Source organism: Bos javanicus, chromosome 3, assembly GCF_032452875.1.
Source record: "Bos javanicus breed banteng chromosome 3, ARS-OSU_banteng_1.0, whole genome shotgun sequence".
In the NCBI taxonomy this organism is placed as follows: domain Eukaryota; kingdom Metazoa; phylum Chordata; class Mammalia; order Artiodactyla; family Bovidae; genus Bos; species Bos javanicus.
This window is the reverse complement of record NC_083870.1, coordinates 43,921,864-43,944,545: the sequence shown is the minus strand read 5'-3', so window position 1 is coordinate 43,944,545 and position 22,682 is coordinate 43,921,864. Positions and strand designations below refer to the sequence as shown.

Here is a 22,682-nt window from a genome sequence, read left to right as displayed (position 1 = left end):
TTGCTCCAGAATTTTGTATTAGTATCTGAAAGCAATCAAAGGAAGAAAAGCAAGCAAGTGACTTGGCCCAGTCAAGGTAAGGCTCCGTTTGGTAGAGAGAGAGTAGGGGTCACCAACTTTGTACAAACCCACACATGCAGAGGTCTGGTTGTGTGTGGCTAGAGCAGAGGCTGATGAAACACAGAGCGTGGGCTCCTGGTGCTACTCCTAGAGAAGAATGAATTGGGAAAGGAACAGTTAATAAGAAACTGTGCCTTGCTCACTGTGCACGTTGCAACAAAGAGCTGGCAGCTCCTGAAGGAAAAGGGCTTGTGCCGCTGCCGTTCAAACTTGTCAGTCAGCCTGTGCCAGCAGCCTCAGCGTCTGCCTCCCCGGCACACCCTCATTACATGTGTCTGTCTGGGCTGATCTGTACATCTGCTCAGAGGCGCTCCTGCCGAGTCGGGGATTTCTGCTTTTCTCCACCAGTGCAGGAGTGGGTCTCTCCTGGCTTCTCTTCTGTCACCTCCACTCCTCTCCCCAAGGAGGCTCCTGCTTTATGGTAGCTTTGGACTTCCCTCACTGGCTGCCTGTCCCCGACTTCTAGAATGGAAGAAGCTGAGCTGGTGAAGGAGAGACTCCAGGCCATCACAGTAAGTCTGCCTAGTTATAACTCACAGAGGCGCTTGCTTACAGGGACGACAGACACGTTGCTTGCTGCCCCTGCTGCTGAGCCCCATTAGTGAAAAAACAGAACTGTCACCTTTCACGGGCAAGTCTCTGCCGCTCTCTTAACCCTGATGACCCTCTGTAACTCTTGGGCTTCCGAACCTAAGTAGAGAGCAAATGTTCTTGATTTTCACAAAAACCGTACCTATGTTTTAAACAGCAGTCAGAAGCTTTTAAGGCACTTTGGCTACACTATCGTGTACCTGAAAAACAGATTTTCCTTACATTTATATTTGACAAATACTAGATCAAGAAACTGATCTTCAACTTGGAAACTTTTTAGAACAATTAATTCACCAAAAAGTGAAAATCTTTTAAAAGGAGAAGAAAAAAGAAATTAAGAAAACAACTTGATGCTTTTTATTTGTAGTTGTGGTGGTGTGTTCCACAAAGCCTCACAGAATTCAAACGAATGTAGTTGTACTTTAGCTAAGGATTAAACAAGAGAAAAGTAGGTAAAAGCATGTATCAGATTAATTCTAAGATATCAGTTTCCAGCAGAGTCACAAACTGAATAAAATCCTGATAAAGGAATGTAATGCATGCAATGCAATGGATTTGGAAAATATTTTGTTAATACCAGGAAGGAGAATAGTGAGTGCATTTTTTATGTTTGTTCTGGGAAAGAGTCAAAGTATGAAATGAATTACTTTCCTTAAGTGATCCAGCTTTTTTTCAATTTTACAAAGTCTTCTATTTGGCAGTCACCTGCAAATCTCTGGCACAATCATTTATCATTGGCTACAATTTATTATATAATTTTTTTAAAGAAAAAACACTTTAGAAATCAACATTCCATTTTTTCAGCATTTTCTGACACTGAAATTAGCTGTCAGAGTACTGTTCAAAAACTGATGCATAATATCACAGATGTGGGTTTATTAATTTAACTGTATATTGGACATTACTATCTATAAAAATAACTCTTTCCTGTCTTGTGAAAAGAAAACTGATGCAAAATTAGAGTGAATAGAAAGGTATTATTCTTTGCTCTTCAAATTCTCATAGCATAAATTATTATTATGCTAAGCCCAATTTAGAATTTTTATTAAACAGATACAAAGTTTCAGTTCCCCTCAGAAAGCATTCAGTAACTTGAAATATTTTCTCAGCCAGTGGTTTAGGAACCAAAAGTCCACAGATAAAGTTGGCACTTTTCCATAAGGCAGTGCTCTCGAAATGTCCAACTCCTAATTAGTTCATTTTCCTTTCTTCAGAAAACCTTGGTTTGGATTATTGTTTGTTTTGCTTTGTTCTTTTTGTTGTTAAACTCAGCCACTGTTTCAGCTGTCTTGCTTTAAGGGACAGGAACTGGGCCCTGCTCTGTTGTTTTTGGCGTGGGCCTTTTACATTACAGCTGTTGTCTAAAGGTTACTTTATCAGACTGTGTGAGTTGTGTGGGCACAAGCTCTGCTTTTCCTGACCCTTCTATCTTCTAATTAACTAAATTAAATCATATATCCGATGAAATCCACCCGTAGCTCCTTCTTCCACATTTTCCTTTTTGAATCGCAGCCTACCCTTACTTCAGCCCTTATTACGCCCGCTGCACTTTACAACTCCTACTGAAGCAGCGCATGTTCTAAGGTTAAGACCGCACTCAGGAAAACTAGGAATTTTCACGGAGGGTTCCAACTTCAAATAAAACTAGGACAAAAGTCATAATGCTTTAAATATCTTACAAGCAGACCAGAGAGTAAATAGATTCCTGAATATACTGGTGTGTACTTTTATGATGATTAAAAAACAATAATAATAACAACTAGTTTTTGGATTATTTCGTTAGCTTTACCATATCCCATTAGAAAGAATAAGCATATCTAGAAAGCAAAATTACAAAATAATTATATTTTGGAAGTAAAACACTTGTATAAAATTGTAGAGAAAAAATTGAGAAAAGTTTATGGGGACAAATTTCCCCTAGTCTATACCTCACTGGACCAAGTCCAGTCACATAGGTCAGCAACTGAAGATGAACAAATGGAGCACTGGTGTGTCCATGGAAACAACACATCCACTCATCTCCCTCCCGGACGCCCTGGGAAATGCCAGCTCTCTCCACCCTTGCCTTACCCAGGAAGCCACCTCAGCTATTCCCCTTCCCCCTAGGGAAATGAAAACACAGTGTCCAGCGAGTTTTCAGGGATTGTCTCGCTTTTAGAAGCACTTAAAATCTTCAGACTCTCAGACCTAGACTAAAATTCAGAGACAATAATCTCATCTTAACTGTTTTAATTCTATTTCCCTACACTGAAATATATTTTATATTTTAAGAACAGAATTTTGTACTTTAAGAACAAAATCAAAAGACAGTTGCCCAATGGAACCAAACACAGCAATTCAGACTTCACTTTATTAGAAAACAAAATTTTCAACATTCTAAGATCTACTTGATTTTCATACTAAAATTTAGTCCTCTAATTCTTAGCTGAGAAATGAAATAATTTTCACTGCAATATTTATTCCACGTGATTTTGAGGGTCCAAAAAGTCATTATTTCTGCTGTAAGAAATTTAAAAAATAAATGTATATGCCTGAAACTTGATAGAATCAAGTGCCAGTCTTCTTGTTCCTCTTTTGAAAAGAAACAGATTGAACACAGCAAGTATATGGAATGTGACATTAGGCTTTCAGATTGAAAACTAAATTACTGTGACGGTGCCTTTATTTCTCATACCAGTAAGTTGAATTTTAGATTGTTTAGAAGGCTTCCCAAGGCTTAAAGGGAATAAAAGAAAAAATTATGAAAGTACACAGAAACAATTGCTTACACAGGGTACTTTATTTGGTTGGAGAAGGAAAGAGCAACCCAGTCCAGTATTTTTTCTAGAAAATTTCATGGACAGAGAAGCTTGGAGAGCTAAAGTCCGGGGAGGTCACAAAAAATCAGACACAACTGAGCAACTGAACATGCATTTCATTTGGGTATACCAAGTATGGATTCTATTTTGTATACTCACTCTCATGTTTCTCCTTCATTACCTTATCCAGGTACAGGCATACCTCGGAGATACTGCAGATTTGGTTCTAGATCACTTTGATAAAGCAAATATCACAATAAAGCGAGTCACATGAATTTTTCAGTTCCCAGTGCAGACAAAAGTTATGTTTCAACTATGTAACATAATGCAATATTACTATGTCTAAAAAATAACACACATGCGTGAGTGTTAAGTTTCTTCCGTCGTGTCCGACTCTCCTCTACGACGCTTAACTCCAGGCTCCTCTGTCCACAGGATTCTCCAGGCAAGAATACTGGAGTGGATTGCCATCCCCTCCTCTAGGAGATCTTCCTGACCCAGGGATAGAATCCACATCTCTTAAGCTTCCTGCATTGGGAGGCAGGTTCCTTACCACTAGCGCCAGCTGGGAAGTCCTCAATTTAAAAAATACTGCTAAAAAATGCTAACCATCATCTGAGTCTTCTGAGAGTTGTAATCTTTTTGCAGTAGTAGCATCAAAGATCACTGATTACAAAGACAAACAGTGTATGTTTTCACTTGTATGTGAAACCTAAAAAAATAAAGCAAATGAACAATTATAACAAAGCAGAAGCGGATTCACAGATACAGAGAAAAAACTACTGGTTTCCAGAATAGGGAAAGGGGTTGGGTAGGGGCAAAGTGGGTAACGGGGATTAAAGGTACAAACTATTAGCTAAAAAATAAATGTTATAAGGACATAATGTACAACACAAGGAAATAGTCAATATTTTATATACCTTTGTATGAGTACAATCTATAAAAATATTGAATTGCTAGGTTGTACACCTGAAACTAATATAATATTGTAGGCTAACTATGTTGTTGTTGTTTAGTCATTAATCCATATCCAACTCTTTTGTGACCCATTGACCTAGCCCACCAGGCTTCTCTATCCATGGGATTTCCCAGGCAAGAACACTGGAGTGGATTGCCATTTCCTTCTCCAGGATATCTTCCCAGATCAGGGATTGAAAATGCGTCTCCTGCATTATCAGGCAGAATTCTTTATCACTGAGCGACCAGGACAGCCCTCAAATCACTATGCTGCTCCTGCTGCTGCTGCTAAGTCTCTTCAGTCATGTCCAACTCTGTGTGACCCCATAGACGGCAGCCCACAAGGCTCCCCCATCCCTGGGATTCTCCAGGCAAGAACACTGGAGTGGGTTGCCATTTCCTTCTCCAATGCAGGAAAGTGAAAAGTGAAAGTGAAGTCGCTCAGCCGTGTCTGACTCTTAGCGACCCCATGGACTGCAGCCCACCAGGCTCCTCCATCCATGGAATTTTCCAGGCAAGAGTACTAGAGTGGGGTGCCATTGCCTTTCCTCAATTAAAAAAAAAAAGACTGCTCACAAAGGGAAAAAAACAAGAACAAAGATCACTTATCATACATCACCATAACAAATATAATAATGAAAAAGTTTGAAATATGGCAAGAATTACCAAAATGTAAAAGTGATCAAAAGCTGTTAAAAAAAAATGGTGCCAATAGACTTACTCTGTACAGAGTTGTCACAAACTTTCAAACTGTTTTAAAAAAGCAGTATCTATGGAAATAAATACTATATATCTAGCGAAATAAAAGTGAAGCACAATAAAACGGGGTACATCTGTGCCAACTTTTAACTTACTAAATTAATAAATTAATTAATCTCTAAGTATCTCTTAGCCAAAGAGTTTAAGTTTTCAATTATAAATGTAAAACAGAATACTTCAAACTAAGTAAATATTATATTGATTAAAAAGTCTCTTGAGGCTTAAGTTAGAAGACAGTATTTTAACAAATAGCTGATTTTTATACTAAAGGAGAACTATTAAAGAAGGCTAGAAAGTAGACATGCACTTTAAATATTATCAGAACTGAGGCTACCAATGTCTCCAGTGTTCTCTGAAAGAATGACATGAAGGACTAAGTTATCTCTTCAGAGTTCCTCTCTGGAAGTAGACATGGTACACCTCGAAGAATGATGAAATGGCCCAAGTGGAATTTCCCACAAAAACAGAAATATTTTCTGATAATCAGTAATATCCTATATATTGTTCCTACCCTCCTTCCCAAGCAACACATTTTCTTATTTCCATTCCCATGGTGGCATTAGGAAAATATTGTTACTAAATAACAGGGGATACTCAGGCTGGAAAACTCATAGATCTTAAACTGCAGGAGATCATAGAAGTGCACAAAAGTAGTACTTTGGGGCCGGGGTTGGGGGACAGTTAGTGAGCTCAAAAAAATCCTGAGAACTAGAATCAATATATAGAGAACAAACCCGGCTGAGGAGAAAATTGGTAAGAATAAAGCTGACATTTTTACTTCATTCAGGTTTAACTTTTAGGTGTTAGAAATGCACATTATCCACTCATTCTCTCATTCCGTTTTTCAATTAAAGGTTATTGAGCATTTACTAAGTGCCAAACCTCATTCATTTTTCACTTCAACAATATATGTACTCAGTCTCTTAGCCATGTCTGACTCTTTGCAACCCCATGAACTGGAGCCTGCCAGACTCCTCCATCTGTGGGATTATCTCAGCATGAATATTTCATCTCCAGGGGATCTTCCCAACCCATTTATCAAACCTACATCTCTTGTGGCTCTTGCATTGGCAGGCGGGATTCTTTACCACTGAGCCACCTGGAAAACCCTCAACAACATACAATATTTATTTACATCTCATGTTTTTAAATGAAAAGAAGTGAAATAAGAGGAATTAGGAGTGTCAGAGGGGCTTCCCTGATAGCTGAGTTGGTAAAGAATCACCCTGCAATGCAGGAGACCCCGGTTCGATTCCTGGGTCAGGAAGATCCCCTGTAGAAGGGAAAGGCTACGCACTCCAGTATTCTGGCCTGGAGAATTCCATGGAGTGTATAGTCCATGGGGTCACAAAAAGTTGGACACAAATGAGCAATTTGCACTTTCACTTTCAGGAGTGTAAGAAGTGGGATGGGATAGGTTGCAATTTGTAGTAAAATGGTCAGGAAGGGCCTCAAGGAAAGGTGACATTTGAACATGGATGAAGGAGGTGAGCTTGTCAAAAGTTAGACAATGGCAGTAATCACAAGAACAAGCACCTGCCTAGGACTGACTCCATTTGGTAATGAGCCATATAAAGCCCTGACACTGGAATTTGAGCAACAGAGCCAGATTTGCCAGCCAAAGCTGCTCATGATGCAAAATAATCAAGAGCTCTACATTTCCCCAGATCCACTCCCTATTTGGTTCCACTCCCAAGGAATTTTTTCTAGACTTGTAAACATAGGAATGTAGGAGGCAGAAAGTTCTTTGAATAAAACAGAAATCTAGTCAATACAAGTGAAAGTGAAGTCGCTCAGTCATGTCCGACTCTTTGTGTCCCCATGGACACCAGGCTCCTCCGTCCATGGGATTTTCTAGGCAAGAGTACTGGAGTGGGTTGCCATTTCCTTCTCCAAGAGTCAATACAAAGACCACTATTAAAACAGTAAGATAAATACACATAGATCCTAGTTACTTCTCTTTTTTAATTCATTAATTCTGTTTCTGGCTGTGCTGGGTCTTCGTTGCTACCTTCAGACTTTCTCTAGTTGCAGCACGTGGGCTTAGTGTTCAGGCTCTTGACTATAGAGCTTAGGCTCAGTAGTTGTGGCACACGGGCTTAGTTAGTCCTTGGCATGTGGGATCCTTCCAGCTCAGGGATCAAGCCTGTGTCCCCTGCATGGCAGGCAGATTCTTAACCACTGGACCACCAGGGAAGTCCCTCTAGTTACTTCTTTAGCACATGCCTCCTCTCAATGGACACTCCACCTCATCTCATTCACCTTTTTCCCAATACCCGGTATTTTCTAACAGTTCATATGACAGTTAATGACCTCAAAGCAGGATCTGCTACATAATATGTGAGGCCCAGTACAAAATGAACATGTGGGGACCCTTGTTCAAAAAGTATTCAGAATTTCAAGGTGGTAACAGCAAAAGTTTAAAAACATTCAAATGAAGCTCTGGGCCCCTCTGAGAGTGGTGCTGCCATGTATGACTTCCCAGGTCATATGTCCAAGAAGCCCAGTCCATCTCTTTCCTATTCATTCCTTCTGTACAACTGAGAGCATGAAAACAAGTGCAAACCAGCCTGTATGTCAACAGAAGTTAGACCTTAACATGTATTTGGATCATTGTGTTGTTTAGAATTCTAAGGACACCTTAAAATAATAACGACTAAAAGGAAGCATAGTGAACCATTGTTTCACTGCACCTCATGGTTAAGACAGTTATGTAAAGAACTCCCAATTTGTCATGACCGTCCCAAGACATCCACAGAAAGATGGTACGTGGAGATGTAGGAATCTCCTAAGCAAAGATGTCCTGTGCCAGTATACTCAAACAATAAAGCCTCTGCACAATTTTCCACAATGCTATGCTAAGATTACAGGTTTCTTCCAGAGAGGGAAAGGTTTCTTAAAACAAAAGTGCTATGCCACATTTCTTTGCCAAACATAATAGCCCACCCACAAAGGAGACCATGTGATGAGGTACAATAATTTTGATGCCTTGTTAAGGAAACTACTTTTTGATAATCAGGGATGGTTTTTCCAGTGTGCTATGGAGTGATAATGCTACTCTGCCAAGCCCTCTACTGACAAGGATCCCCATGAACTTCCTCAACATTACTAGATGGTGAAAAGGAAAAGCTGCTTCTTTAGAAAACTGTGATTAAAACAAGCCAGAGACTAAGTGACTAAATCTAACAACAGTCTAAACAATACAGTGTAGTTCAGGCTAGAACCAAAGCAGAGTTTCCACTTCCTAATCTACAGACTGAAACTACCTAGCTTCTCTAAAAATATGATCAGAATATTTTAATTTATTCAACTTATTTAAATGGCAGTGGTGTCATTCTGGGAAACTCAAGAAGCTTCCTCACCAGGAGCCCTGTGACATGTCAACTTTCCTAAAACACCATAGGAATAATTTGAGTGAGATCCATACTTACAGTTTTTATGTAAAACCCCAGTGACTGAGTGAGATTCACTCAAACCATTTTAGACATACAGCCAGGCAATTTTCTGAACCTTTAGCTTCTGTCTTAAGCATGAAGTTTTCAATGTGTAACTGCATCAATAATTAACATGGAGTGATACAACATGTTAAACGGAGACATAACAGCTACTCAAAATTGATCTATACTACCAAATCTAGATATAAAGACATCTCAAGGACAAGAATTCTGCAATTAAAAATAATAACACCAAACTCCGAGTCCATCTCTTCTCTACCCCACCCCTCTTGGCAACCACAAGTCTGTTTTCTTTTATCTCTGTGAGCCTATTTCTGTTTTGTAGATGGGTTCACTTCTGTCATATTTTAGATTCTGCAAATAAGTGGTACCATATGGTATTTGTCTTTCTCTTTCTGACTTACTTCACTTAGTATGATAATCTCTAGGTATATCCATGTTGCTGCAAAGGGCATTATTTCATTCTTTTTACAGCTAAGTATCTGTATATACCACATTTCTTTATCCTTTCATCTGTCAATGGACGTTTAGGTTGCTTCCATGTCTTGGCTATTGTGAATAGTGGTGCTCTGAACATGGGCTTTTCTGGTGGCTCAGTGGTAAATAATCCACCTGCCAATGCAGGAGACTCTGGTTCAATTCCTGGGTCAGGAAGATCCCCTGGAGAAGGAAATGGCAACCCACTCCAGTATTCTTGCCTGGGGAAATCTCATGGACAGAGGTGCCTGGAAGGCTACAATCCATAATGGGTCATAAAAGAGAGTCAGAATGACATTGACTAAACAACAATGAACATGGGGTGCATGTATCTTTTTATTTTTTTATCTTCTGGATTATATAGTTTGGGGAGTTTGGGGTTAGTAGATGAAAACAATTACATATAGAGTGGGTAAGCAACAAGGTCTTACTGTATAGCACAGAGTATTGTATTCAATATCCTGAGATATTGATATTCTCAGGATATTCAATATCCTGAGATATTGATATTCAATTCCTGAGATATTGATATTGAGATATTGATATTGATATTCTCAGGATATTCAATATCCTGAGATAGAAAAGAATATTTATAAAATGTATACATGTATGTATAACTGAATCTCTTTGCTGTACATCAGAAATTAAAACAACTGCACAGCAAAGAGATTCAGTTATATGTACATTATACATTTTAAAAATATTCTTTCAATATTTGGCAAAACCAATACAATATTGTAAAGTTTAAAAATAAAATAAAATTTAAAAATAAATAAATAAAATAAAATTCACTAAAAGAAAAAAAAGAATTCTGATACAAAAAGAAGTAAAAAGATAGAGCAAGTGCATCCATACAAGGTTGGAGAAAGCCCTAGATTAAAGTAGAACCAAAGAAGATTATGTCCCATCAGAAAAAAAAAAAAAAGAAATTAACACAACTTTGCAAATCAACTATACTTCATAATAACTTTGGGGATTAATATATGCATACTACTATATCACTTCATGGCAAATAGATGGGGAGACAGTGGAAACAGTGTCAGACTTTATTTTTTAGGGCTCCAAAATCACTGCAAATGGTGACTGCAGCCATGAAATTAAAAGACACTTACTCCTTGGAAGGAAAGTTATGATCAACCTAGATAGCATATTTTTACCAACAAAGGTCCGTCTAGTCAAGGCTATGGTTTTTCCAGTGGTCATGTATGGATGTGAGAGTTGGACTGTGAAGAAAACTGAGCACCGAAGAATTGATGCTTTTGAACTGTGATGTTGGAGAAGACTCTTGAGAGTCCCTTGGACTGCAAGGAGGTCCAACCAGTCCATTCTAAAGGAGATCAGCCCTGGGTGTTCTTTGGAAGGAATGATGCTAAAGCTGAAACTCCAGTACTTTGGCCACCTCATGCGAAGAGTTGACTCATTGGAAAAGACTCTGATGCTGGGAGGGATTGGGGGCAGGAGGAAAACGGGACGACAGAGGATGAGATGGCTGGATGGCATTACCAATGCAATGGACATGAGTTTGAATGAACTCCAGGAGTTGGTGATGGACAGGGAGGCCTGGCGTGCTGCAACTCATGGGGTCTCAAAGAGTCGGACACGACTGAGCAACTGAACTGAACTACTATATATAAAATAGATAAACAACAAAGACCTACTGTATAGCACAAAGAACTATACTCCATACCTTGTAATAACCTATAATGGGAAAGAATATGAAAAAATATATATATATACATATACATGTGTATGTATATATATAACTTTATATGTATAACATATATATGTATATAATTGAATCACTTTGCTGTGTACTTGAAACTAACACAACATTGTTAATTAACTATACTTAAATTTTAAAAAGATAAAATAACAATAGCAGCACCTATTCTTGGCATACCATTTAGGCTTAAAAAATAAAAATAAAACATTCGTATTCATTATCTTATTTGTCCAAACAGTCCTATGAGTGTTTTCAAAAGTAGATGTTACCATTTCCATTTTATAGTTGAAGAATCTAAGATCGAGGAAAGGAATTAGTTAAATAGTGGAAGATAGCAGTCTCTGCTCATAACATCACAATAAATTCTAAAAAACACTAAAACTACAATCTTCACCCTTGTTCAGAACTTCCTCTGTTTTTCACTCTTAATAAAAGTTTGAAATGGAGCAAAGAGAAGAATCTTTGGAGGTTCTTCTTCATTCAATCACATTTTCTAACCCAAACTTTCTTCACTTAATCACATTTTTTAACCCAAACCTACAGTCTCTTATCCTCATCCCCAAACTGTTAGAAGTAGAAGTGGGAAAGGAAAGAATGTAATGCCATTTCAGAAGCATTTGTTATCACTTGAAGAACCACTTTTCAGAGTACCTCATATTCTAAGCCTCTGCTACTTTCTCCCCACCCCACTGTTGTGACATAGTCTCTTCCCTTCCAACCAGGATTTCTTAAGGCAAAGACACTGTTGCATCTCTCATAGCCCCTCAACACTAGTTGAATCACAAAAAACCATCATGAATGCATAAGTGAGTGAATAAAGATTGTCAAGCTGAAAGCGGGGGAGAAACCTAATGATTGCTTGCCCAGCTAACACCTTTTTTTTATTGAAGACATGGTCACAGCTTAGCATCACCCTTTGATTATTCAGGGGCTTATTTTGTGTTTGTTGTGTATTCTTATTTTATTTTGTCACTATTCATTAGAACAAACAGGAAAAGATAGACAAAGGAATAAAAGAGTAGAACTTTAACTGGATTCTATTTAGAGATCTGTCAAAATTTGTTGTAAAGCCAGGAAACAAGAATAAGATTACTAAATAAAATGAGGTTTAGAAATTTTGTGCTTTTTAACTCACCACGTAAGTAGTAATGATAACTACATCCAAATCCCATGCCTAACATAAGAATTAGGGTTTTTCAAAGGTAAATTCAGAAATAATCACAGGACCAGGAGAAGACTTGGGGATTTCTTGGTCCACATTCCCATCCCCATTACAACAGGCTCAAGAGATGCTCATCCAGCTTCTCCTTGAGCACTTCCAAAATCAGGTGGATTAATATCTCTCAAAATACCCTATTCCATTTAAGAAAAACTCTCTGTGCTGTGTTCTGACATAATGTGCCAGAATCCAGTTTCCTTTAACTTCTTCCCAGTCATCTTGACTCTAGTCACTGAAGCTGTATACCTTCATTTTCTTGATTTCAATCATTCCTCATATTACAGGCTCATTCTAGAAAGTGAAAGTGAATGTTGCTCAGTCGTGTCCAGCTCTTTGCGACCCCATGGTCTGTATAGTCCATGGAATTCTCCAGGCCAGAATACTGGAGTGGGAGAGCTTTTCCCTTCTCCAGGGGATCTTCCCAACCCAGGGATCAAACCCAATTCCCCCACATTGCAGGCAGATTCTTTACCAGCTTTTAATGTCCATGTCACTCTTAAAATTTGGTGCTGAGAGTTGAATAGAACACTGACCTGTACAAAGTGTTTAATGCTGTATATAATCTCCCTTGTTTGGCAAATTGAATTTCTACAGATATATTTGGGAAGTGATACGGGGTGGTATAAAAAGCATTATCTTTGGAATTTATAGAAAATTAGGCTCGATACCAATTCCAACACTAGACCAACCTTATGATTTGGGGATGCTGATAAACTCTCTGGTCCTCACATCAGTGTCTCTAAAACTAATAGCAATTAAATTGAAAACTCAATATTCAAATATACAGTGCATATACAAAAATCAAAAGCTTCCTGAAAAACAACAGTCAGAAATTGTAATGTAAAAAAGTGAGACATGACCAACCATGCATGATGTAATGTGAAAGTAATCCATTCCTGATAGCTACATTTAGGAAAAAAAAAAAAAAACAGTTAAAGCCTAAAAATAATTTTATTTAGGAAATGTGAAGAATTTATATGAAGAAATCTTTATGTTTTATACCTACTAAGGAACTGCACAGGATATATATAATGAAATTTTACTAAGTGATATATATGTCTAGAGAGACACACTGTTTCTTGAGGTAAAGTCTGAAGACAAAAAATGTTCTTACATATTTTCAAATGCAATTCCAATCAAAATCTCTAAGGAAGCATTCTTATTCACTTCTGGTGGCACAATGAAATTGTTAAAACAGGATAATTCTGCAATCAGTACAAGAAAACTCAGAAACTGTTTTACCATTTGACCAAGAATGTTATTAACAAGTAAACAAATACTAAACAAAAATAAGAGATGCATACAAGATGTATTCTTAAGACGTTCATAAGATAGCAAAATCATTTCTCAGAGTTTTTAGTAAAAAGCGGAATCCAATTCAATGTCCAAAAGTAGGGATTAGCTGAATAAATACAGTGCACATATACAGGTTTGTAAATATACTTGCAAATATGTACATATATATATATATAATGGAATAATAAGTTTCCATTAAAAATAATTTAGAAGACTAACGACTTGGTATATCATCATTTCATGATATATTAAGAGAAATAAGATTACAAAATGTGTAACAAACAATTCCAGCTTTATATGAGGTATAACATATCATGCAGATTTAAATCATATATAACAGTATCAATCTCTGATTATCTCTGGATAGTGATAATTATTATTAGGAGTAACTTTTAAAATTCTACCAGTGTACGTGAGTTTTTATCTGCTTCTTTGGCTGTTTGTTTGGTTGGCTGGTTTGTTGGTTGGTAATTTTGGTTTAGTAGACAGTGATGAAGCATAAGGAACAGGCTGAATTTTCCATTTAGTTTCTATCGGAATTAAATAAAATGATTGCAAAATTCAATGGGAAAAATAAAGTACTGCTGCTAATCAAGATATTTTAGAGGAAAGCAACGAAGGAAAACTTGCCCAATAAAATGTCAATTTATCTCATTGGTGGTACATAGTATTAGTACAAAAATCTATAACTAAAGACACACACAGATAAACTGGAGCCAGACCCTAGTGTACAATTTTTAAAAGTAAATGATAAAATTAGTAAATAAAAAAAGTAAACCAATAAGAAAGAATTGTTTGATCAAGTTTCAAATGTAGTTACAATTTGGGGGGAAATAATTAGACCCTCAGCATTTACCATAAGTCAAAATTAAGACCCTCAGCATTTACCATGTCAAAATTAATTCAGCTGGATTTAAGAGTGTTTAAAAAACTCTTTAGAAAACTAGAAGAAAATATAGATGAATAATTACTGTATCTCAAAAAGTAAAAGATACTAAAAATATAAAAGCAAAAAAAAAAGGGGGGGAGCTTCCCAGGTGGCACTACTGATAAAGTACCCGCCTGCCAATGAAGGACACACAGGGACAAGGGTTCATCCCTGGCTCAGGAAGATCCCTTGGAGAGGGGCATGGCAACACACTCCAGTATTCTTGCCTGGAGAATCCCCATGGACAGAGGAGCCTGGCAGGCTATGGTGCATAGGGTCACAAAGAGTCGGACAGGACTGAAATGACTTAGCACAGCACAGCACATAGGAAAAATAACTTTCAGCGCTTCTAGAAACAACATAGATTTTTAAAAAATTAAAGGAAACTAGGTGACATTATTTACAACCAAGTATGGCAAACAAAGGAGGCTTCCCAGGTGGTACCAGTGGTAAAGAATGCTTGCCAATGCAGGAGAGCCAAGAGATGGCAAACAAAAGGCTGCTATTCTTAATTCAAAGAACCCATGTATGTGTGCTTGTGTGTGTATATGTGTGTGTTCAGTCACTTCAGACTCTTTGTGACGCTATGGACTGTAGCCTGCTAAGCTCCTCTGTCCATAGGATTCTCCAGGCAAGAATATTGGGTTGGGTTGCCTTTTCCTTCTTCCAAAGAACTCTTTCAAATTGTTAATTAAAAAATTAATAGGCTTTACAAAAAAAAAAGGACTTTCCTAGTAGCTCAGCTGGTAGAGAACCCGCTTCCAATGTAGGAGACTCCAGTTAGATTCCTGGGTCAGGAAGATCCCTAGAGAAGTATTCTTGGGCTTCCCTGGTGGCTTAGTTGGTAAAGAATCCGCCTGCAATGTGGGACACCTAGGTTCGATCCCTGGGTTGGGAAGATCTCCTGGAGAAGGGAATGGCTATCCACTCCAGTACTCTGGCTTGGAGAATTCCATGGACTATCCATGGGGTTGCAAAGAGTCCGACACAACTGAGTGACTTTCACTTTCACTTTACCAAAAAATAGGTGGACATCACTGCTTCCCTGGTGGAAAGAATCAGCCTGCAATGTGAGAAATGTGGGTTTGATCCCTGGGTCAAAATGATCCCCTGGAGAAGGAAACGGCAATCCACTCCAGTATTCTTCCTTAGGATATCCCTCAGACAGAGGAACCTCGTGGGCTATAGTCCCTGGGGTTGCAAAAGAGTCAGACATGACTTAACAACTAAACCATCACCGTCAGATAGTCATCACAAAAAGTTTTTACATAATTAATACAAATAGCCAAGAAAATTATACACAATATAATATTTGACCACAGTAATCCTATAAATCTCATTAAGAGATCAAAATTAGACTAATTTTGCTCTATTTATACTGCTTAAGGATCTTTCACATATAATATTCCTACTTAATAAGAGTGAGGTAATATACACTGCTTTGCAGAAATGTAAGTTAAAATAACTTGTCACTGAAGCTTTTTACCAATCTGGAAACATCCATGCCCCTTGATTAGGTAACTACATTCTAGGGACCTATTCTGAGGAAATAACTAGACAAAACTTGTTGAAATTTTATAAACAAGGAATTTCATCATACAGCTACTTATAACAGCAAAAGATTAAAAACAACCTAATGGGCGGAAAAAGGGAAACTGATTAAGCAAGTTATGCTCTTCTGAATAAAGTTGAGTTATTTTATTGATAAAATTCAATTACATGACAAATGTTCATGACACAGAATTAGGTGCAAAAGGTAAAAAAAAAAAAAAAACTGCATAGGGGCCTCTTGTGTGGTTTGTGCATGTGTTTTTATAAACATAATTATCTGTTTTAAACATTTTGAAAAAATATTGGAATAAAATGTATGAAAACGTAGATAATAGTTATTTCTAAAGTAGTGGGATTATGGGAGATTTTTATATTTTTCTTTAAAGTTGTCTAGATTTTTCAAACATTCAAACATGCAATTAACATCCTATAAGTTTCATAGTTCACCCTTATTAATAATAAAATTAATCATTAATTTGGATTCCTCGTTCCTAACAGACAAGATGTTTGAAATCTTGCCTTGGTCATCTTTTATTTCATTGCTTCCCAAACCTGGCTGTTCATTAAAGTCATCTGGAGCAGTTTTTAGCAACAAGTCATCCAGTGCACCCCGACTTCACCCTTGAAATCTCTGGCTCAAAGAATTAGCTCAACACGTTTATGTTTACTTGCTTATTGGGCTTGGTTTTGTTTTTCTATCTCTATAGTTTAAAAAAAATGTTAGGACAATCACTTTCAAATAAGTATTCCTCTCTGTTCACATTTACGCAATTTTAGCAAAGAAAAAAATAAGAAATTTTGTCAAAAATCATGCTGAAACCAAGATATACTTATAAATTCTCATGATCTAGATACCTATGTTCCTCAGTTGCTTTACCTGCATAACAGGAATAAACATGATCCCTACTTCCTGGCAACTTGGGGAAAATTAAGTAATTGATATATTTAAGTTCATTAAGTATTCCCAACGCATAAAGCACTCAATCAGTTCAGTTCAGTTCAGTCACTCAGTCGTGTCCGACTCTTTGCAACCCCATGAACCGCAGGACACCAGGCCTCCCTGTGCATCACCAGCTCCCAGAGTTTACCCAAACCTATGTCCATCGAGTCGGTGATGCCATCCAGCCATCTCGTCCTCTGTCGTCCCCTTTTCCTCCTGCCCTCAATCTTTCTCAGCATCAGAGTCTTTTCAAATGAGTCACCTCTTCGCATCAAGTGGGCAAAGTATTGGAGTTTCAGCTTCAACATCAGTCCTTTCAATGAACACCCAGGACTGATCTCCTTTAGGATGGACTGGTTGGATCTCCTTGCAGTCCAAGGGACTCTCAAGAATCTTCTCCAACACCACAGTTCAAAAGCATCAATTCTTCGGCACTCAGCTTTCTTCACAGTCCAACTCTCACATCCATACGTGACCACTGGAAAAACGATAGCCTTAACTAGGTAGACCTTTGTTGACAAAGTAATCTCTCTGCTTTTCAATATATTGTCTAGGTTGGTCATAACTTTCCTTCCAAGGAGTAAGCGTCTTTTAATTTCATGGCTGCAATCACCATCTGCAGTGATTTTGGAGTCCACCAAAATAAAGTCAGCCACTGTTTCCACTGTTTCCCCATGTATTGGCATGAAGTGATGGTACTGGATGCCATGATCTTAGCTTTCTGAATGTTGAACTTTAAGACAACTTTTTCACTCTCCTCTTTCACTTTCATCAAGAAGCTCTTTAGTTCTTCTTCACTTTCTGTCACCCTGCTTATTTAACTTATATGCACAGTACATCATGACAAACGCTGAGCTGGAGGAAGCACAAGCTGGAATCAAGATTGCTGGGAGAAATATCAGTAACCTCTGATATGCAGATGACACCACCCTTATGGCAGAAAATGAGGAAGAACTAAAGAGCCTCCTGATGAAAGTGAAAGAGGAGAGTGAAAAAGCTGGCTTAAAGCTCAATAAACAGCTAATCATCATCATCTGCAGATCTTAAAAATTTAGGCTAAAGAAATACTTTTAAATTTTTTTCATAATCAAATATTCTTTTAGATGTTCCTTGTCTAAAAACAAGACTGTTTAATAATTCATTCTACAACTTTGAAAAAGGATAATCAATACATTTAACAGTCTTTAAATATTCCTAATTCACCTTTGTCTCTGTTCAAAAAACTGAGTTATGTATACCTATGACTAACTCATGTTGATGTATGGCAGAAGCCAGCATAATATTGTGATGCAATTTTCCTTCAATTAAAAGTAAATAAGTTTGGGGGAAAAAATAGGTCATACGCCACCTTCAGCCTTCTGATGTCTCTTCACTTCACCTAAGATTCCAAGACTATTTGACATTTTCCTGTTGTGTCTATAAATGTTTCTGCTCCCTGAATTGAAACCCATCAGAGTCTGAGCAGCTGTGTCTTCAGTGGTTTATTTCCTCTTGGGCTTTGAGTTTCCTTTAAGCATATTTATTCTACAATTTCCAGGATTAAAGTTATTCTCCTTAGTCAAAAAAAAAAATTGTAGTAAAATAGGAGTGAAGGCAATGGCACCCCACTCCAGTACTCTTGCCTGGAAAATCCCATGGACAGAGGAGCCCGGTAGGCTGCAGTCCACAGGGTCGCAAAGAGTCGGACACGACTGAGCGACTTCACTTTCACTTTTCACTTTGATGCATTGGAGAAGGCAATGGCAACCCACTCCAGTGTTCTTGCCTGGAGAATCCCAGGGACGGCGGAGCCTGGTGGGCTGCTGTCTATGGGGTTGCACAGAGTTGGACACGACTGAAGCAACTTAGCAACAGCAACAGGAGTAAAGTTGTTCTAGTTTATCTCCATCTTGCTAATATTACACTGTGTATCTCAGCAGTAGTCTTTTTGCTCTCAACATAACTTTTTATATAATTCATTTTTACACACATGCTTTTTGTACCCTTAGTGTTTCCCAGATGCTTCACATCTTCTCATCGCCCTGCATCTGTACCTTATTTACACTGTTACAAATGGGTAACCGCCGGTTCATCTGTATTCTTGGTTTCATGAACTTTGGGGAAGCTCCCAGTAAAAAAAAGTATTTAGTTTGGTTTTGTTTAGTTTTCTTTTTACTTGAGATCATTTTTAATTGTGTATCAATATTTCCATTTGTAAATTGCCTATGCTTCATGATCTATGGTCCCACCTGAAATGTTTGACTCTTTTTCAACAAATCTTTACAACAATTTTTCAAGAATTTTTTTCAAGAATTTTAAAAATCTACTTTCACTGAAATGTAGTAAACCTGTAACTATGCTCAGTATTCTTTTCTGTGAATATTGGGTTAGGGCATCCCTTTCCTTCAAGGTTACTATTATCTGCACTTCACCAGTAAGTTCTGCATTGTTGATAGTATTCAAATCCAAACAATTAGCTTCTATTATTGTTCTTTTGAGACCTTAAATAATGAAAATATCAGCAAAGATAGTCATGATTATAAGATACTGCTACCAGAATGAATCTGAAACCATTTGCCTAACTGAATTAGCCCAATTTACCAAGTTCTATTATCGATAATATCTCATTGGTCCCCAAATAAACTTCCATATGGATTCCATTCCTCCAATACCCCTAAATGTAGATGCTTCATAAGGTTCTGTCTTTAGCTGTCCCTTACTTTTCATAAATACATCTCTTGTCATGCTTTGACATAGTCTCCTGGTCTCAGCTATCCCTTCCAAAACTCTGGCATATTTATCTCTATTTCTCACTTCTGATCTCTCTTCATCTAATATTTCAACTACCAGCCAGATTACTCCATCTGGTTTTCCCAAAGACACCTCAAACTTGGTGTGAATCACCATCTTTCCTCCCAAACTCTCTTTTCCTGAAGTACCTATTTCAATTAATGATTCTGCTCTCCTCTCAGTTACCTGGACATCAAAGACTTGTACTCCAATTTGACCTCTTCCTCTCCTGCATCCATACATTGTCAGTTGCCAAGTCCCGCTAATTTTAACTCCTTGGTATTTCTGAAATCCACACCTCCTGTTACCTCTTGTTCCAGCTCTCTCAATTTTATGTATGAGTTGTAAATGATCATCCCGTTCAAGTGGTCCTCCTTCAATATCTACACAATCAAGCTATTTTAAACTTCTTAAAATGTGATTTAAACTCTATTATTCCTCTCCCTCTGAAAACCTTTCATTACTCTCTATCTCAACATGTAAATTAATTCTAAACTTCATGCCCTGCCTTTCAGCATTTTCTATTGAGGATTTAGCCTCATTTCATTTTCTTATTTCATTTCCCACTACTCTCTTTTCAGCAATTTAGATTCCAGACTTTTTATTCCGAATAATGTCCCAATTTTCTACATCAGGCCTTTGCTCACAATGAGCTTGAATGCCTTTTCTCCCCACCCTCCAGTCCCTAGCAACTACCCAAAGTATTATTTTATTTGGATGCTTCTTCAAAGCCTCTCCTAACCATATCATGATCAAGATATCATCGCTTCTTGTCTCACCTCAACTCTCACCATACCTCACTTGTGCCTTAGTGATGACATTTATCACTTTATTTCTTATAGGTCCCTGCACAAGTGATTTTCCTTCTTTAAGACATGTAACTTCCTTGGTGAAAGTATTTACTTCTGAGTAATCTTCAAACATCGAACAACTCAGCGTTGTCTTGGCAAAAGCATTTGTACGGAAGTCACTAACTATTGAATAAATTAAAAATTAAATAACTCAGGACCAATCCTGCCATCTTGACAGATTCAAGCATTTTAGAATATTAGCTAATTGTTAATCAGTAACACATCTAAAATACTCATACTCTTATGTATCAGGATACTTTTATCAAGTATGTGATTGCAATAATGTCAATGCATCATAGATGGTTGCAACAGCTGTGTAGCTGTACAAGCTAAATAAATTTTCAAAACAGTTAAGATGTAGGTTTTTACAGAATTGAAATTGTGGGTGTCAGCTGCTAAAATATTCCAATTTAGACAGCTGAACATCTAGGCAATTCATTGAACAAATGTCTTTATTAGTTGAACACTGGAGAAGAAAACAGTAATTAAGTTATTCATATTGGTTAACATCAATAAATATCTGATGTGTTGGATTATGATAGGTGTATATAGAGATGCTTAAGTTTCTGAGGAAATTCTTGGAAGCAAGTGGCATTTCACATCTATTAATATTTGTTCCATGATAATCTGAGAAGCAATTAGTTGACTGTAATAACTTTTGGTATACTAACAATAAAACTACATGATATCTTAAGCTTAACTTATAGTTTCAGTTCAGTTCACTGAACTCAGTCGTGTTCAACTCTGTACGACCCCATGAATCGCAGCACGCCAGGCCTCCCTGTCCATCATCTCCTGGAGTTCACTCAAACTCATGCCCATCAAGTCGGTGATGCCATCCAGCCATCTCATCCTCTATCGTCCCCTTCTCTTCCTGCCCTCAATCTTTCCCAGCATCAGGGTCTTTCCAAATGAGTCACCTCTTCACATGAAGTGGCCAAAGTACTGGGGTTTCAGCTTTAGCATCAGTCCTTCCAATGAACACCCAGGACTGATCTCCTTTAGGATGGACTGGTTGGATCTCCTTGCAGTCCAAGGAACTCTCAAGAGTCTTCTCCAACACCATAGTTCAAAAGCATCAATTCTTCTGCACTCAGCTTTCTTCATAGTCCAACTCTCACATCCATACATGACTACTGGAAAAACCATAGCCTTGACTAGACGGACCTTTGTTGGTAAAGTAATGTCTCTGCTTTTTAATATGCTGTCTAGGTTGGTTATAACTTTCCTTCCAAGGAGTATGCATCTTTTAATTTCATGGCTGCAGTCACCATCTGCAGTGATTTGCGAGCCCCAAAAAAAAAAGTCAGCCACTGTTTCCACTGTTTCCCCTTCTATTTCCCATGAAGTGATGGGACCAGATGCCATGACCTTTGTTTTCTGAATGTTGACTTTTAAGCCAACTTTTTCACTCTCCTCTTTCACTTTCATCAAGAGGCTTTTTAGTTCCTCTTCACTTTCTGCCATAAGGGTGGTGTCATCTGCATATCTGAGGTTATTGATATTTCTTCTGGCAATCTTGATTCCAGCTGTGCTTCATCCAGCCCAGCATTTCATGATGTACTCTGCATATAAGTTAAATAACAGATTGACAATATACAGCCTTAATGTACTCCTTTTCCTATTTGAAACCAATCAGTTGTTCCATGTCCAGTTCTAACTGTTGCTTCCTGACCTGCATACAGGTTTCTCAAGAGGCAGGTCAGATGGTCTGGTATTATAGTTCACCCTGCCATAATGAAACTAAACTGTTGCCATATTAGTTTTCAGTAATGCTTATAGATCTTCATGAAATTTGGCAAAAGGGCAACAATTTGCAGTTGATGAATATCTTATGAAGAAAATGTACTCATATCTTAAAAGAGTCATGCCTATAATATTAGAAAATTACCTTCTTAACTACCTACACTGACATGAGAAAGGCACTACATTACCTTTGAGTAACATTGAGTAACATTGAGTAACACAAAACATTGGGATTCCTTAGCAACCCTTCTCAGAGAAGAAAATGGCAACCCACTCCAGTACTCTTGCCTGGAAAATCCCATGGACAGAGGAGCCTGGTAGGCTGCAGTCCATGGGGTCACTAAGAGTCGGACACGACTGAGCGACTTCACTTTCACTTTTCACTTTCATGCATTGGAGAAGGAAATGGCACCCCACTCCAGTACTCTTGCCTGGAGAATCCCAGGGACAGAGGAGCCTAGCGGGCTGCCGTCTATGGGGTCGCACAGAGTCTGACACGACT

At 37.9% G+C, this 22,682-nt stretch overlaps 1 protein-coding gene across 1 annotated transcript in view; it reads left to right on the top strand.

Annotated features, from left to right (window-relative positions):
* Positions 1-310: 310 nt before the first annotated feature.
* PALMD (palmdelphin) overlaps positions 311-22,682 on the top strand; it is a 59,750-nt gene continuing 37,378 nt past the window's right edge. Inside the window, exon 1 of the mRNA XM_061411103.1 lies at positions 311-632. Within this exon, the coding sequence (XP_061267087.1) occupies positions 588-632 (45 nt within the window). The 5' untranslated portion in view covers positions 311-587. The remainder of the gene's footprint in view (positions 633-22,682) is intronic.